The sequence below is a fragment of the Leuresthes tenuis genome, unplaced genomic scaffold, assembly GCF_036924035.1.
Source record: "Leuresthes tenuis unplaced genomic scaffold, fLeuTen1.0.hap1 SCAF_11, whole genome shotgun sequence".
NCBI classification, from domain to species: Eukaryota; Metazoa; Chordata; class Actinopteri; order Atheriniformes; family Atherinopsidae; genus Leuresthes; species Leuresthes tenuis.
Window position 1 is genome coordinate 265,917 of NW_027325365.1, and position 18,022 is coordinate 283,938.

General features: G+C 50.4%; 1 protein-coding gene across 2 annotated transcripts; it reads left to right on the plus strand.

The window, feature by feature from the left end:
- The first annotated feature begins 2,778 nt into the window (after window positions 1-2,778).
- Window positions 2,779-17,754, plus strand: rest (RE1-silencing transcription factor). 2 transcript variants are annotated; one of them, XM_072395101.1, is made up of 6 exons: window positions 2,779-2,931; window positions 6,115-6,384; window positions 7,323-7,886; window positions 7,993-8,153; window positions 14,005-14,088; window positions 15,094-17,754. In XM_072395101.1, exons 2-6 carry the CDS (start codon window positions 6,134-6,136, stop codon window positions 16,737-16,739), a joined length of 2,706 nt encoding a protein of 901 aa, XP_072251202.1. In that variant the 5' UTR covers window positions 2,779-2,931; window positions 6,115-6,133; the 3' UTR covers window positions 16,740-17,754. The 2 variants fall into 2 exon arrangements, with proteins under 2 accessions (XP_072251202.1, XP_072251203.1); XM_072395102.1 differs by having other exon boundaries at window positions 2,779-2,920.
- The last annotated feature ends 268 nt before the right edge of the window (window positions 17,755-18,022 follow it).

Sequence of the window (18,022 nt, forward strand, 5' to 3'; positions counted from 1 at the left end):
ACACCTGAAACATGGATTTAATGACAACAATAACAGCCTGTGAAGCTGCTGTAGACAGACAGGAGGAAACCCTCTGATGTTGGTTCATAACTAAGATTCCCAACAGGACATAAATCTGGTGTAAAAACATGAACCTTCTTCCTCTGCTGATCTCTAACTCTGACATCTTTCTGTCTCCCAACCAGGCTGATAAACTGTAGGAGCGGGAATATCTGAGGCCTTGACAACCAACACTGTGAGCATTTGAACTCATTACTGTCTCAGACCTCGGTGCCTCACTTCCTGTATCTGAGTGTAAGAGGCGCTGTCTCAGGAGAGCCCCCAGCATCAGGAAAGACTCACCCAGCACACTGTTTGCCCCTCTGCCCTCTGGGAGGCGCTCCAGACTGAGACCACGCCCACTCATAACTTTATATCACATACCTGCTCTTCTGTTACACTACATCTGCATTTAGTTACCTGTTAGTTAGTTACATGTTAGTTAGTTAGTTAGTTACCTGTTAGATAGTTAGTTAGTTAGTTACCTGTTAGATAGTTAGTTAGTTCGTTACCTGTTCGTTAGTGACCTGTTAGTTAGTTACCTGTTAGTTAGTTACATGTTAGTTAGTTAGTTAGTTACCTGTTAGATAGTTAGTTAGTTACCCGTTATATAGTTAGTTACTCGTTAGTTAGTTACCTGTTAGTTAGTTAGTTAGTTAGTTACCTGTTAGATAGTTAGTTAGTTCGTTACCTGTTCGTTAGTGACCTGTTAGTTAGTTACCTGTTAGTTAGTTAGTTACCCGTTAGATAGTTAGTTACTCGTTAGTTAGTTACGTGTTAGATAGTTAGTTAGTTACCTGTTAGATAGTTAGTTAGTTACCCGTTATATAGTTAGTTACTCGTTAGTTAGTTACATGTTAGTTAGTTAGTTAGTTAGTTACCTGTTAGTTAGTTAGTTAGTTACCTGTTAGATAGTTAGTTAGTTACCTGTTAGATAGTTAGTTAGTTCGTTACCTGTTAGTTAGTTACCTGTTAGATAGTTAGTTAGTTAGTTAGTTAGCCGTTAGTTAGTTAGTTACCTGTTAGATAGTTAGTTAATGACCTGTTAGTTAGTTACCTGTTAGTTAGTTACCCGTTAGTTAGTTACCTGTTAGATAGTTAGTTAGTTCGTTACCTGTTAGTTAGTGACCTGTTAGTTAGTTACCTGTTAGATAGTTAGTTAGTTAGTTACCCGTTAGTTAGTTAATGACTTGTTAGATAGTTAGTTAGTTACCCGTTAGTTAGTGACCTGTTAGTTAGTTACCTGTTAGTTAGTTACCCGTTAGTTAGTTAGTTACCCGTCAGTTAGTTACCTGTTAGTTAGTTACCCGTTACATGTGCACTTTAAAGTCACACTTTTGCAGTGACAGTAAAGTTTAATCTAATCTGATCTAATTCTGTCTGAGCTCCAGCAGGCAAACCGGATCCAAGAGAGAAGTGACTCAGTTCAGGAGGTGAACCTCAGAGACAGAACCAGAACCGCTGATCCAGAGTAGCTGGATACCCCGGCAGAGCTGCCACTGTCAAACTCTCTGTCTCCATCAGTGCTGAAGCACAGGAAGTGGAAGAGGAAGAACGTCTTCTGCCCTGATCATCCTGCATGTGTCTGTTTAGGAGGAATTTATGTTTGGAGGAACCCACAGAACCCGAACCACTGCCAAATCCATCATGTGGCATCATGTGATGTTAAACTCTGCATTCAGAGAAATGTTTTCTGAACATTTGAAAACTAACTCTGTAGAGCAGCTGTCAGGCTGACACTGATAAAGCTGCATTAATCTGAGTTTCCTTACAGAAGTCATTTATGACAGTAGAATGGTCCCATGATGGAACCCTGAGGAACACCTTTTACACACTCATTTATAGACCCTTTAACAGCCTCAGGATTGAAAGCAGCATCAGTTCGTTCAACAGGAACTCATGGCTGAGCAGTTTTTAATCATATCACAGCAGCAGTTTCAGGTCTGAATCAGCCTGAAACCTTTTGTCTAAACTCAAGTCCCTGATGTTAGCTACAAAGAGCTTAATGGAACGGCTCCATCTACTTGAATGCTCTTGCAAAGGCTTCTGTCCCAACTGGGTCCCTCCGTTGGTCCCAGGATTGTCGTCTAGCAGCTCCTACACCACGCCTAAGACAATCCAAACTCTGTTCATGTGTCGTCCCACGATGGTGGAATGACCTACCGAGCGCTACCAGAACAGGGGCGTCCCTGTCTATCTTCAAGAAGCTCCTGAAAACCCAGCTCTTCAGAGAGCATCTCCTATCCCAGCACTTACCTTGTACTTCCCTCCCCCCTCTATCTCTGCTCTTTATCTTTCTGCTCTTCCTTCTATGCCTGCACCCTATCTCTGCTCTGTCCCCTCTGACAGAGTCGGACTCCTGGGTTCCTTCTATGGAGCTTATTGTTAGCTTTTTATAAAGCTGTTATATCTTCATCTGTAAGTCGCTTTGGATAAAAGCGTCTGATAAATACAGAAACAGAAACTGGAGTTCAGACAGAGAAGCTTCAGCTTTTTATGTCCCTCACAGACCCTCAGAGTCCTCTCAGAGACCCTCAGACCGTCTGGTCCACACTCAGTAGAACAGAACAACAATGATCCATTATTGATAAAATTGTATTGATCAGATCTGATATTTATTGGAGCAGATTTTGTGTTTCTGGTGCTGATTCTGGGACAAACACTGAGCTTCAAACACGAACACGATACTTGTAGTTTTAATAAAAACTACAAACACGCGGATCTCCAGCTCAATGGGGTGACGTGCTGACGTCACGGTCGAACGTCACTGTGGAGGAATGTGCGGAAACTTCTGTCCACTTTTATCCCCCTGCGCTGTTCGTCGAAGAAAAAAAGCTCCAGAGGTGGAAAAAACTTCGGGAAAGTGGCGGAAAGTTCGGAGGTGAGGAGCTGGTGAGTGTGCGTGGTGCCGGGGAAGGTTTGCGGGGCTCCTGGCGGGGCTGTGCGGGCTTTTTGTCGAGGGGCAGCGGCTGGAAAGTTGCAGCAATTTGAGTAAAATGGAGGCGGTGAGGTGGAGAAGAAGGCGCTGTCCGGGGCTGATCAGGACCATGGCTAACACTCCGACACCCGAACCCGCCGCGGGCCCACCTCACCGCCGACTCACACCTGGACCCCAACGACTTCAGACCCGCACAGCAGCGGCTTCACGCCAAAATGCGCTTCCGCAAACTTTTCAGAAAGTCCGCAGAGAGTGAAATGGTCGCTGAAATCACGGCTGCACATCAGCGTCATTTATCGGTAAAACCCGAACATCTGGAGCGGTTTAACCGTGTCCCAGCAGTCTCACCTGAACCGCACACAGGTAGAAAGTAGTTCCTGTTTTATTCCGCCTGAAACTCTGAGCTCATCTTCTCCACCTTCACTTTTTAACTCTCACATCACTTTTTAATCAGCCTTTCGACGTTCAGTCCGTTTATCCTGCTCCTTACGGCCCAAAACTGCTCCTTACGGCTCAAAACTGCTCCTTACGGCCCAAAACTGCTCCTTATGGCCCAAAACTGCTCCTTATGGCCCAAAACTGCCCGACTTTGAGCTTCTTTGTGCCACACTTTAATTTAAATGATTTTAAGAGTTAAACCGTGTCCGAGTTAAAAGTTAAACCGTGTTAAAAGTGTCCGATTTGACTTTGTCACCCCTGGTTTCCCCAGTTTTCCTCCGGTGTGTAACCTGTGAGGAAACCATCAGGATGAACGGAGAAACTCGGAGTTTCAGGGAGTTTTCTGTCCGGCCGCGAGTCGCTGTCGACAGAGCCGTGGTGCTGTTTCAAAATGGCCGACGCGCAGTAGATCGCATCGGCCGCGCGGTCGGTGACTATAGGCTACAGACCCTACCGCCGATCCAAACATCTGGAGTCACGGTGTTCTGATCCGACCCGTTTTATCGTGTAGAAAACAAGTCACAGACACTAAAATATTTGATTAAACAGCTGAACGCTCTGACTTTGTAAAATAGACCCAAAAAATAAAAATTATTCTAATTATTATTAGTATTTTTCAGATAAAGTAGAAGAAAAAATGATGAAATCATCTTGTAATCTGCATTTGTAACAAAAACATGAATAAGTGTAAATATGTGAATGACTGCAGTTAAAAGAGAGTTAAAGAACCAGAGAGCTGTCAGAGGAAAGGATTCTAAAACTCCTCCAACAAGGTAACTCAGCTCAGAGTGGAGGAAGATGTTGGTTGTTCCCAGTCGAGGTTCGAGGACAGAAAACTCAGAGCAACACGTCTGAAAATAGAAAATGTTCAACTAAAGAAGCAGGAGTCGATGTTTGTGAGCGAACTGCAAGGAACCAGCTGCAGGAAATGTGATTTCCATCCAGAGAAGCCAAAGTAAAGCATCAGTAACACCTGAAGAGGAGAAAAGCAGCTCAGAGCGGCTGAAGAGAAGCAGCCAGACTGTGGATGGAAGTGAGACTCAGAGAAGAATCACCAAGGAGACGATGCTGCAGCTTTAGTTTGGTCCAATGAAACAGAGAAAGATGAAACCAGCAGGTTTCCACCATCTCTGATGATAAAAGGACCAGAGGAGATGGCAGCATCACCTCTGCAGGAGGTGTTCAGGTGGACTCTGTTCTCCTTCCATCTCTGATGATATGGGCTGATGTAAAGGACCAGAGGAGGTGTTCAGGTGGACTCTGTTCTCCTTCCATCTCTGATGATATGGGCTGATGTAAAGGACCAGAGGAGGTGTTCAGGTGGACTCTGTTCTCCTTCCATCTCTGATGATATGGGCTGATGGAAAGGACCAGAGGAGGTGTTCAGGTGGACTCTGTTCTCCTTCCATCTCTGATGATATGGGCTGATGTAAAGGACCAGAGGAGGTGTTCAGGTGGACTCTGTTCTCCTTCCATCTCTGATGATATGGGCTGATGGAAAGGACCAGAGGAGGAGTTCAGGTGGACTCTGTTCTCCTTCCATCTCTGATGATATGGGCTGATGTAAAGGACCAGAGGAGGTGTTCAGGAGGACTCTGTTCTCCTTCCATCTCTGATGATATGGGCTGATGTAAAGGACCAGAGGAGGTGTTCAGGAGGACTCTGTTCTCCTTCCATCTCTGATGATATGGGCTGATGTAAAGGACCAGAGGAGGTGTTCAGGTGGACTCTGTTCTCCTTCCATCTCTGATGATATGGGCTGATGTAAAGGACCAGAGGAGGTGTTCAGGAGGACTCTGTTCTCCTTCCATCTCTGATGATATGGGCTGATGTAAAGGACCAGAGGAGGTGTTCAGGTGGACTCTGTTCTCCTTCCATCTCTGATGATATGGGCTGATGTAAAGGACCAGAGGAGGAGTTCAGGTGGACTCTGTTCTCCCTCCATCTCTGAGGATATGGGCTGATGTAAAGGACCAGAGGAGGTGTTCAGGAGGACTCTGTTCTCCTTCCATCAGTCAGACGGAGGTTTGGTTGATGTCTGGATCTCAGTCTGAGTTCAGATTTAAGGTGAAATCTGAAGAAAAGGCTCAGTTTGAAGGCTCCCTCCTGCAGAGCTGATCTGTCAGCTGCTGAACAAGAAAGATGGAACCTGATGCAGAAAGTTGTTTTTATCAGTGAAGTCCTCAAAGAATTCAAGTCACTGAGTTTGGTTCATCATTTTCTCGTCTACTTGGTCTGAAATGAGCTCTCTTCACATCTTAGTTCCAGTTTTTTTATACCTGAAAATAAAATAACTCCTTTAACATCCTCTGAGGGTGATGGTTGGATGTTTGAGCTCCCTATGCTTTATGCAAACGTTTTTCTGTTTGGACACCAAAGGGACATTTGTTTTGCGTGATCTGAAGCTGATGTTCTGTGGCACAGCTCCTACTTAAGATAATAGATCTTTAATGAGACCAACATAAATCAGACTCACCAGAGGGGGCGCTATAGGCTTCGATGTTAGTGGCTATAATTCAGTAGAGGAAGTAGTTCTAACAGGAACCAAACCTGGCAATCTTACCTCTAAACTATCCAGTATCTGACTGGTTCTTTACCTTCTCACCTGTCAGAATAAACATGGTGTAACGGTGCAGATTTGCCTCTTCTTCGTCCTCCTCTTCCTCCACGTCTCAGCCTCCATGCTGTCGTGTCTGCAGGTGAGCGGCTAACCTGGACATGGCGGCTCAGACCGTGTTCTCAGTGGGGATGTTTCCTGTCGGTGTTTCGTTGACGGAGGACGGGCCGGGGCTCAGCGAAATGCCCAGGAACACACTGCCCGCCCCTCAGCTGGTGATGCTGGCCAACGTGGCGGCGGTGACGGCCGCGGAGGGCGGCGGTGACGGCAGCGTAGCCGATGAGAAGGAGATGATGGAGCTGAAGACCGTGGGCTGCAGCTACTCGGACAGCGAGGACGAAAGCATCATCAGGTCTGATAAATTACTCCTGTTCTGGCAGCTGAGTCACCTGTGACTAACTGACCTGTGACTAACTGACCTGTGACTAACTGACCTGTGACTAACTGACCTGTGACTAACTGACCTGTGACTAACTGACCTGTGACTAACTCGCCTGTGACTAACTCGCCTGTGACTAACTCGCCTGTGACAAACTCGCCTGTGACAAACTCGCCTGTGACAAACTCGCCTGTGACAAACTCGCCTGTGACTAACTGACCTGTGACTAACTGACCTGTGACTAACTGACCTGTGACTAACTGACTTGTGACTAACTGACCTGTGACTAACTGACCTGTGACTAACTGACCTGTGACTAACTGGCCTGTGACTAACTGACCTGTGACTAACTGACCTGTGACTAACTGACCTGTGACTAACTGACCTGTGACTAACTGACCTGTGACTAACTCGCCTGTGACCAACTCGCCTGTGACTAACTCGCCTGTGACTAACTGACCTGTGACTAACTGACCTGTGACTAACTGGCCTGTGACTAACTCGCCTGTGACTAACTGACCTGTGACTAACTGACCTGTGACTAACTGACCTGTGACTAACTGACCTGTGACTAACTCGCCTGTGACTAACTCGCCTGTGACTAACTCGCCTGTGACTAACTGACCTGTGACTAACTGACCTGTGACTAACTCGCCTGTGACTAACTCGCCTGTGACTAACTCGCCTGTGACTAACTCGCCTGTGACTAACTCGCCTGTGACTAACTGACTTGTGACCAACTGGCCTGTGACCAACTGGCCTGTGACCAACTGGCCTGTGACCAACTGGCCTGTGACCAACTGGCCTGTGACCGACTCGCCTGTGACCGACTCGCCTGTGACCGACTCGCCTGTGACCGACTCGCCTGTGACAAACTCGCCTGTGACTAACTCGCCTGTGTGTCCAAGCAGGTACCGCTACGACAACCAGAACCACAGGGAGGTGTGCATCATCGAGTACCCGGAGTCTCCGGGCCCCGGCATCGAGGCCGTTGTCGTGGGGAACAACAGAGATGAGGACGAGGACGATGAAGAGGTTGGAGGTGAACGCCGGTCCCGCACCAGTCAGCCTCGCCCTTCCATCAACACCAACACATCCCAGCAGGGCGGCAAACGCAAAGAAGGGCCCCCTGCCTCCGTAGAGAGTGTGAAAAAGAAGAAGCCCTTTCGCTGCAAGCCGTGTCACTTTCAGGCGCAGAGCGAGCAGGAGTTCGTGGAGCACCTGAGCACGCATAGCATCAGCAAGATGTTGGTGGTGAACCAGGTGGAGGGGCGAAGCAAGGCCAAGGCCAAGGAGGTGGAGACACCTGAGAGCCCGCCAGAGGGTGAGGCAGACAGCAGCAGCGAGGCGGCGGCGGCGACATCAGGTGACGTCAAAGGGCTGATCAGGTGTGAGCGGTGCGGTTACAACACCAACCGATACGACCACTACATCGCCCACTTGAAACACCACAGCAAGGAAGGCGAGGACCACAGGTAATGTCTGACATCACACAGGTGAAGCAGATTAAAGGGCGAGCGCAGGCTCCCAAAGATGTGAGGCTGTTCATGCTCTGAGTCTGAGCTCCATGTGTGTCTGCAGGGTATTCAAGTGCACACTGTGTCCGTACACCACTGTCAGTCAGTACCACTGGAGGAAACACCTGAGGAACCACTTCCCCAGCAAACTGCACACCTGCAGCCAGTGTTCCTACTTCTCTGACCGCAAGAGCAACTACATCCAACACATCCGGACACACACAGGTACAGACACCTACCTCCGTCCTGTCTGTCAGTCTCTGTCTTGTTGGTCTGTTTCAGTCCTGTCTGTTTGTTTCCGTCCTGTCTTTCAGTCTCTGTCTTGTTGGTCTGTTTCCGTCCTGTCTTTCAGTCTCTGTCTTGTTGGTCTGTTTCCGTCCTGTCTGTCAGTCTCTGTCTTGTTGGTCTGTTTCCGTCCTGTCTGTCAGTCTCTGTCTTGTTGGTCTGTTTCCGTCCTGTCTGTCAGTCTCTGTCTTGTCAGTCTGTTTCCGTCCTGTCTTTCAGTCTCTGTCTTGTTGGTCTGTTTCCGTCCTCTCTGTCAGTCTCTGTCTTGTTGGTCTGTTTCCGTCCTGTCTGTCAGTCTCTGTCTTGTCAGTCTGTTTCCGTCCTGTCTTTCAGTCTCTGTCTTGTTGGTCTGTTTCCATCCTTTCAGTCTGTTTCCGTCCTGTCTGTCTGTCTCTGTCTTGTCGATCTGTTTCCATCCTTTCAGTCTGTGTCAGTCTCTGCCTTGTTGGTCTGTTTCCGTCCTGTCTGTCAGTCTCTGTCTTGTTGGTCTGTTTCCGTCCTGTCTGTCTGTTTCCGTCCTGTCTGTCAGTCTCTGTCCTCTCAGTCTGTTTCCGTCCTGTCTGTCTGTTTCCGTCCTGTCTGTCAGTCTCTGTCCTCTCAGTCTGTTTCCATGCTGTCTGTCAGTCTCTGTCTTGTCTGTCTGTTTCCGTCCTGTCTGTCTGTCTCTGTCCTGTCTGTCTGTTTCCGTCCTGCCTGTCTGTTTCCGTCCTGTCTGTCTGTCTCTGTCCTCTCAGTCTGTTTCCGTCCTGTCTGTCTGTTTCCGTCCTGTCTGTCAGTCTCTGTCCTCTCAGTCTGTTTCCATGCTGTCTGTCAGTCTCTGTCTTGTCTGTCTGTTTCCGTCCTGTCTGTCTGTTTCTGTCCTGTCTGTCTGTTTCTGTCCTGTCTGTCTGTTTCCGTCCTGCCTGTCTGTTTCCGTCCTGTCTGTCTGTTTCCGTCCTGTCTGTCTGTTTCCGTCCTGTCTGTCAGTCTCTGTCCTCTCAGTCTGTTTCCGTCCTGTCTGTCTGTTTCTGTCCTGTCTGTCTGTTTCCGTCCTGTCTGTCTGTTTCCGTCCTGTCTGTCTGTTTCTGTCCTGTCTGTCTGTTTCCGTCCTGTCTGTCTGTTTCTGTCCTGTCTGTCTGTTTCTGTCCTGTCTGTCAGTCTCTGTCCTCTCAGTCAGTTTCCGTCCTGTCTGTCAGTTTCCGTCCTGTCTGTCAGTCTCTGTCTTGTCTGTCAGTCTCTGTCTTGTCTGTCTGTTTCCGTCTTGTCTGTCTGTTTCCGTCCTGTCTGTCTGTCTCTGTCCTGTCTGTCTGTCTCTGTCCTGTCTGTCTGTCTCTGTCCTGTCTGTCTGTTTCCGTCCTGCCTGTCTGTTTCCGTCCTGTCTGTCTGTCTCCGTCCTCTCAGTCTGTTTCCGTCCTGTCTGTCTGTTTCCGTCCTGTCTGTCTGTTTCCGTCCTGTCGGTCTGTTTCCGTCCTGTCTTTCAGTCTCTGTCCTGTCTGTCTGTTTCCGTCCTGCCTGTCTGTTTCCGTCCTGCCTGTCTGTTTCAGTCCTGTCTGTCTATCTCTGTCTTGTTGGTCTGTTTCCGTCCTGTCTGTCTGTTTCCGTCCTGTCCGTCTGTTTCCGTCCTGTCCGTCTGTTTCCGTCCTGTCCGTCTGTTTCCGTCCTGTCTGTCTGTTTCCGTCCTGTCCGTCTGTTTCCGTCCTGTCTGTCTGTTTCCGTCTTGTCTGTCAGTCTCTGTCCTCTCAGTCTGTTTCCGTCCTGTCTGTCTGTTTCCGTCTTGTCTGTCAGTCTCTGTCCTCTCAGTCTGTTTCCGTCCTGTCTGTCTGTTTCCGTCCTGTCCGTCTGTTTCCGTCCTGTCTGTCAGTCTCTGTCTTGTTGGTCTGTTTCCATGCTGTCTGTCTGTTTCCGTCCTGCCTGTCTGTTTCCGTCCTGTCCGTCTGTTTCCGTCCTGTCTGTCTGTTTCCGTCCTGTCTGTCAGTCTCTGTCTTGTTGGTCTGTTTCCATGCTGTCTGTCTGTTTCCGTCCTGCCTGTCTGTTTCCGTCCTGCCTGTCTGTTTCCGTCCTGTCTGTCTGTTTCCGTCCTGTCTGTCAGTCTCTGTCTTGTTGGTCTGTTTCCATCCTTTCAGTCTGTTTCCGTCCTGTCTGTCTGTCTCTGTCTTGTTGGTCTGTTTACGTCCTGTCTGTCTGTTTCCGTCCTGTCTGTCAGTCTCTGTCCTCTGTCTGTTTTCATGCTGTCTGTCAGTCTCTGTCCTGTCTGTCTGTTTCCGTCCTGTCTGTCAGTCTCTGTCTTGTTGGTCTGTTTCCATCCTTTCAGTCTGTTTCCGTCCTGTCTGTCAGTCTCTGTCCTGTCTGTCTGTTTCCGTCCTGCCTGTTTGTTTCCGTCCTGTCTGTCTGTCTCTGTCTTGTTGGTCTGTTTACGTCCTGTCTGTCTGTTTCCGTCCTGTCTGTCAGTCTCTGTCCTCTGTCTGTTTCCATGCTGTCTGTCAGTCTCTGTCCTTTCAGTCTGTTTCCGTCCTGTCTGTCAGTCTCTGTCCTGTCTGTCTGTTTCCGTCCTGTCTGTCAGTTTCCGTCCTGTCTGTCAGTCTCTGTCTTGTCTGTCAGTCTCTGTCTTGTCTGTCAGTCTCTGTCTTGTCTGTCTGTTTCCGTCCTGTCTGTCTGTCTCTGTCCTGTCTGTCTGTCTCTGTCCTGTCTGTCTGTTTCCGTCCTGCCTGTCTGTTTCCGTCCTGTCTGTCTGTCTCCGTCCTCTCAGTCTGTTTCCGTCCTGTCTGTCTGTTTCCGTCCTGTCTGTCTGTTTCCGTCCTGTCGGTCTGTTTCCGTCCTGTCTTTCAGTCTCTGTCCTGTCTGTCTGTTTCCGTCCTGCCTGTCTGTTTCCGTCCTGCCTGTCTGTTTCAGTCCTGTCTGTCTATCTCTGTCTTGTTGGTCTGTTTCCGTCCTGTCTGTCTGTTTCCGTCCTGTCTGTCTGTTTCCGTCCTGTCCGTCTGTTTCCGTCCTGTCTGTCTGTTTCCGTCCTGTCCGTCTGTTTCCGTCCTGTCTGTCTGTTTCCGTCTTGTCTGTCAGTCTCTGTCCTCTCAGTCTGTTTCCGTCCTGTCTGTCTGTTTCCGTCTTGTCTGTCAGTCTCTGTCCTCTCAGTCTGTTTCCGTCCTGTCTGTCTGTTTCCGTCCTGTCTGTCTGTCTCTGTCCTGTCTGTCTGTCTCTGTCCTGTCTGTCTGTTTCCGTCCTGCCTGTCTGTTTCCGTCCTGTCTGTCTGTCTCCGTCCTCTCAGTCTGTTTCCGTCCTGTCTGTCTGTTTCCGTCCTGTCTGTCTGTTTCCGTCCTGTCGGTCTGTTTCCGTCCTGTCTTTCAGTCTCTGTCCTGTCTGTCTGTTTCCGTCCTGCCTGTCTGTTTCCGTCCTGCCTGTCTGTTTCAGTCCTGTCTGTCTATCTCTGTCTTGTTGGTCTGTTTCCGTCCTGTCTGTCTGTTTCCGTCCTGTCCGTCTGTTTCCGTCCTGTCTGTCTGTTTCCGTCCTGTCCGTCTGTTTCCGTCCTGTCTGTCTGTTTCCGTCTTGTCTGTCAGTCTCTGTCCTCTCAGTCTGTTTCCGTCCTGTCTGTCTGTTTCCGTCTTGTCTGTCAGTCTCTGTCCTCTCAGTCTGTTTCCGTCCTGTCTGTCTGTTTCCGTCCTGTCCGTCTGTTTCCGTCCTGTCTGTCAGTCTCTGTCTTGTTGGTCTGTTTCCATGCTGTCTGTCTGTTTCCGTCCTGCCTGTCTGTTTCCGTCCTGTCCGTCTGTTTCCGTCCTGTCTGTCTGTTTCCGTCCTGTCTGTCAGTCTCTGTCTTGTTGGTCTGTTTCCGTCCTGCCTGTCTGTTTCCGTCCTGCCTGTCTGTTTCCGTCCTGCCTGTCTGTTTCCGTCCTGTCTGTCTGTTTCCGTCCTGTCTGTCAGTCTCTGTCTTGTTGGTCTGTTTCCATCCTTTCAGTCTGTTTCCGTCCTGTCTGTCTGTCTCTGTCTTGTTGGTCTGTTTCCGTCCTGTCTGTCAGTCTCTGTCCTGTCTGTCTGTTTCCGTCCTGCCTGTTTGTTTCCGTCCTGTCTGTCTGTCTCTGTCTTGTTGGTCTGTTTACGTCCTGTCTGTCTGTTTCCGTCCTGTCTGTCAGTCTCTGTCCTCTGTCTGTTTTCATGCTGTCTGTCAGTCTCTGTCCTGTCTGTCTGTTTCCGTCCTGTCTGTCAGTCTCTGTCTTGTTGGTCTGTTTCCATCCTTTCAGTCTGTTTCCGTCCTGTCTGTCAGTCTCTGTCCTGTCTGTCTGTTTCCGTCCTGCCTGTTTGTTTCCGTCCTGTCTGTCTGTCTCTGTCTTGTTGGTCTGTTTACGTCCTGTCTGTCAGTCTCTGTCCTCTCAGTCTGTTTCCATGTTGTCTGTCAGTCTCTGTCCTCTGTCTGTTTCCGTCCTGTCTGTCTGTTTCCGTCCTGTCTGTCTGTTTCCGTCCTGTCTGTCTGTTTCCGTCCTGTCTGTCAGTCTCTGTCCTCTGTCTGTTTCCATGTTGTCTGTCAGTCTCTGTCCTCTGTCTGTTTCCGTCCTGTCTGTCTGTTTCCGTCCTGCCTGTCTGTTTCCGTCCTGTCTGTCAGTCTCTGTCCTCTCAGTCTGTTTCCATGTTGTCTGTCAGTCTCTGTCCTCTGTCTGTTTCCGTCCTGTCTGTCAGTCTCTGTCCTGTCTGTCTGTTTCCGTCCTGTCTGTCAGTCTCTGTCCTCTCAGTCTGTTTCCGCCCTGTCTGTCAGTCTCTGTCCTGTCTGTCTGTTTCCGCCCTGTCTGTCAGTCTCTGTCCTCTCAGTCTGTTTCCATGCTGTCTGTCTGTTTCCGTCCTGTCTGTCAGTCTCTGTCCTGTCTGTCTGTTTCCGTCCTGCCTGTCTGTTTCCGCCCTGTCTGTCAGTCTCTGTACTCTCAGTCTGTTTCCATGCTGTCTGTCTGTTTCCGTCCTGTCTGTCTGTTTCTGTCCTGCCTGTCTGTTTCCGTCCTGCCTGTCAGTCTCTGTCCTGCCTGTCTGTTTCCGCCCTGTCTGTCAGTCTCTGTCCTCTCAGTCTGTTTCCATGCTGTCTGTCAGTCTCTGTCCTCTCAGTCTGTTTCCATGTTGTCTGTCAGTCTCTGTCCTCTGTCTGTTTCCGTCCTGTCTGTCTGTTTCCGTCCTGTCTGTCAGTCTCTGTCCTGTCTGTCTGTTTCCGTCCTGCCTGTTTGTTTCCGTCCTGTCTGTCTGTCTCTGTCTTGTTGGTCTGTTTACGTCCTGTCTGTCTGTTTCCGTCCTGTCTGTCAGTCTCTGTCCTCTGTCTGTTTCCATGCTGTCTGTCAGTCTCTGTCCTGTCTGTCTGTTTCCGTCCTGTCTGTCAGTCTCTGTCTTGTTGGTCTGTTTCCATCCTTTCAGTCAGTCTCTGTCCTGTCTGTCTGTTTCCGTCCTGTCTGTCTGTTTCCGTCCTGCCTCTTTGTTTCCGTCCTGTCTGTCTGTCTCTGTCTTGTTGGTCTGTTTACGTCCTGTCTGTCTGTTTCCGTCCTGTCTGTCAGTCTCTGTCCTCTCAGTCTGTTTCCATGTTGTCTGTCAGTCTCTGTCCTCTGTCTGTTTCCGTCCTGTCTGTCAGTCTCTGTCCTCTGTCTGTTTCCATGCTGTCTGTCTGTTTCCGTCCTGTCTGTCTGTTTCCGTCCTGTCTGTCTGTTTCCGTCCTGTCTGTCAGTCTCTGTCTTGTTGGTCTGTTTCCATGCTGTCTGTCTGTTTCCGTCCTGCCTGTCTGTTTCCGTCCTGTCTGTCAGTCTCTGTCCTCTGTCTGTTTCCATGCTGTCTGATCATGTGACGTCTGCTCGTCACACAGGTGTCCGTCCTTTCCAGTGTCTGTACTGCGACTACTCCAGCTCCCAGAAGACACACCTGACCCGACACATGAGGACCCACTCAGGTGAGATCCTGGCTTCCTCTGTAGTTTCAGGTGTAGCCTGGAGTCACATGACCTGGAGTCACATGACCTGGAGTCACATGACCTGGAGCAGAGTGCGGGTCATCAGTGATACAGACCAATCACAGCGTATTGAGCTACAGATGCTAATCTGTTAGCCAGAGTTGCTAACATCTGGCTTTATGACGTGGTGCATTCAGGAAACCGGCAGGTAACGGGGGAATCCCATCTGCTTCCTGCCTGAGTGAAACGTCCCGATGAGAGAATAAAGTGATGGTAAAGAACCGGTGATTCGCCCCGTTTCAGCCGAGGACTCGCAGCCGCTCTCCTGCTTTCATCTGTTTGATTGGCTGCTGCTGCAGATGTTAAACCTTCCTCTGAAGGCTTCACCTCGTGTAAAATGAAGCGTGTCCGAAGAGGCCTGAAACGCCTCTCTGTGTAAATGACTCTTTATTTTATCTGTGGGTCACTTAGTTTTGCTCTGCAGCCGGTTTCCCTTTGTGACCCAAACACAGACTCCAGGTCATGTGACTGTTTTGCCAGCTGTGAAGCAGCTGTGTGACGCTGTCCTGATTCTGTTTCTGTTGCTCACTCATGCCGCCAGGTGGACTTTCACGGTAAAGAGCCCAACTTCCTGTGTGTCCTGCTGCTGTTGTTGTTGTTGCTGTTGTTGTTGTTGTTGTTGTTGTTGCTGTGAGGCTGTGACCCCTGACCCCTGACCCCTGACCCCAAACTCCTGCATGAACAGACCTGCTTCCACACGTTACGATCAGCGCCTCCTCAGATAAAAGCTCAGATCAATAATTATCTCAATGTTTCCCAGACTAAAGTTTAGATTAGTGAAGCCATATTTCCTCTCAGTTAAACCCAGACTCTGAATTCATGTTAAAAACACAAATAATGAAATATGACATTTGAAACTCTTTTAAAGTTTAAAGGAATAAAAGCTTTCAGAGCCAGAAGCAGCTGCTGATCAACGCTCTGAAACCTTTTCCTCTTCCTCTGCAGGTGAGCGTCCTTTCAAATGTGAGAGCTGCTCCTACCTGGCGGCCAACCAGCACGAGGTGACCCGCCACGCTCGCCAGGTGCACAACGGTCCCAAGCCGCTGTCCTGCCCGTACTGCGAGTACAAGACCGCCGACCGCAGCAACTTCAAGAAGCACGTGGAGCTTCACCTCAACCCCCGGCAGTTCCTCTGCCCGCTCTGCAAGTACGCCGCCTCCAAGAAGTGCAACCTGCAGTACCACATCAAGTCCCGGCACTCCGGCTGCGACGTGGCGCTGGACGTGTCCAAGGTCAAGCTGCGTGTGAAGAGGCCCGGTCCAGAGGGCCCAGAGGAGAGCGCCAAGAGGACCGACACGTGCTCCAGCTTCGAGGACGACGGCGACGACGGTTCGATCCCCATCAACCTGTCCACCAAGGGCAGCGGCAGGTCCACTGCTGACCAGCCGGTTCCGAGCGAAACTCCCGACAAGTTGGCGAAGAAGCCGAACGCCACGTCTGAGAAAGAGCGGCCGGCGAAGGCGAGGGAGGCGGAGAAGAAAGTCACCACCAGGCAGAGGAAGGCCGGCGAGAGTCCGAGCACCGCCAAAGAGGTCCGAACCGAAGCCGCCGCAGACAGCAGGCTCAAGAAGAGGGTCAAGAGGCCCCCGGCAGAGAGAATGGGGGTCCAGAACCAAGCAGAACCGCCCAAAACCCAAAAGCACAGAGCCGAGGTGGACAGTTCAGACCGGCAAGCTCCAGAGGAGGAACCGAAGCCGCCGCCCGAGAAGGAGAACAAAAGCCTGAGTAAGAGCAGGAGGTCCGGACCAAAGAAGCCACCAGAACCAGTGCAGGAACCCTCACAGAACCCAGAATCTCCTCCCAAGGGTCCAAAAGAAAAGCTGGTCAAAGAAAAGCCCGCAAAGAGGAAAGCAAGCGAGGCTTTGGACCTGTCCCAAAAGTCCAAGACCCGACGTATGAAAGCTTCACCTGCAGGGAGGTCCAAACCAGACGGTACCGACGGGATGAACAAGTCTGGGCCGAACGCACAGGCCAACAAAGTGAAGCCTGCGAAGCAGAAGAAGACCAGAACCTCCAGCAAGAAAGTCTCAGCACCTCAGCAGGCGGTGGGTCCAAAGGAAGGCGAGGCCGGTTCTGTTATCGGCCCAACTCCGGCAGATTCTGTTCAGCCAGAGAACCCGACGGCCGGCGCTGAACCGACAAGTGGTGGTCCTGTCCAAATGAGCTCCTCCACAGAGGCTCCGCCTCCAGCAGAACCTGAGAGCACGCCACCCCCCCGGAGCCGGGCCGCACCGACCTTCATCAAACCCATGCCGCCTCCTCTGGTTCTGCCGAGCCAGCGCAGCAAACCCGCCGACCCCGAGGACGACGAGGGCATCCACAGCAGCCACGAAGGAGGAAGTGACATCAGCGACAGCGCCTCCGAGGGCAGCGACGACTCGGGCCTGAACGGGAACGCCGCCGGGTCGGCCAAGATGGCCAACGACCCGGAAACGCCGACCGATGAGATGCCGACGCCCACGGAGCTGAAGAGCCACCTGTGCATCTTCTGCGACCGCACCTTCCCGCTGGAGGCCGAGTACCGGCGCCACCTCAACCGCCACCTGGTCAACGTCTACTACCTGGACGGCGCTGGCAAGGCCCAGAAATGATGCCGCTGCTTTAGAGACGGGAAGAACCAGAACCGAGCGGCCCGACTCCATCTGGATCTGGTGTTAAAAACGTTTTTATTTGGTTTTCAGCTGATGATTCGGTGACTTTGGGAAACTTTCATGGGTCCAGCTCAGCGGGTCGGGTCGGAACCCAGGACTCACCGGGTCGGAACCCAGAACTCACCGGGTCGGAACCCAGAACTCACCGGGTCGGAACCCAGAACTCACCGGGTCGGCTCTGAACCCAGGACTCACCGGCTCTGAACCCAGAACTCACCGGGTCGGAACCCAGAACTCACCGGGTCGGCTCTGAACCCAGGGCTCACCGGGTCGGAACCCAGGACTCACCGGCTCTGAACCCAGGGCTCACCGGGTCGGCTCTGAACCCAGGACGCAGATGTGTTTCAGCACCATCAGGGTCCAGTTTCACTCGGTACCTTCGGGTCAGCTGACAAACTCACACAGAATCTGTAAAAACCAAGTTTCCATGGCGACAGTCCAATTCCTGTTCATTAATTCAAGTTAAACGTCGGTTCTGATCGTCCTGATGAGCTGTCACACTGGTTCTGTGTTCCTCCGGTTCTGCTTCGGTGGAGGCGGAGCTCCTGAAACATGTGGTCAAAAGGCTCTCAGAACACCTTTTTCATGAAATAATCTTTGAAGGTTCTGTGTAACTGGGCCTTGGTTCCGGAGATCAGGTGTTGAGTCCGCTCCATTTGGGTCAGAACTGTGAGCTTCAGTGCCTCTGACAATCAGCTGCTTCCTATTTTTAAAGTGCATGTATGGACTGTTTAGTCGGGCCGGCCCGGTTCGACCCGGTTCTGATGACGGGGGAGACGCTGCCTTAAAGCCTCAGACTGTAAATATTTCAGTGCAATGTTCAGACACCAAAGCAGAGGCCCGTTATGGGTCAGCCGCCGGTTCCAAGGCTGCGACCTCCGACCCGTTTTCTTCCTCACCATCAGAACCAGAACTTTTACCCTCATCAGTTAGAAACTAACAGCTCTGTCTTCTTATTCTTTTTCAATAAAGATTCAGACTCAAACTGATGATGATTGAGTTTATTGATCATCTGATTCATTTAGCTCAGGTTTGAACATATTCACAGAACCAGAACCAGAACCCTGAGGCAGTAACACATCCCACCTGAGGGCAGAGCCATTTAAAGTTTCAGTTCAAACAAAATAAAAACATTTAAATGTGGTCAGAACCACAGTCCGACTGATCCAATAAGCGATCAATCAGGTGACCTCCAAGGTGACATTTTTCAAGTTTCTGAGGTC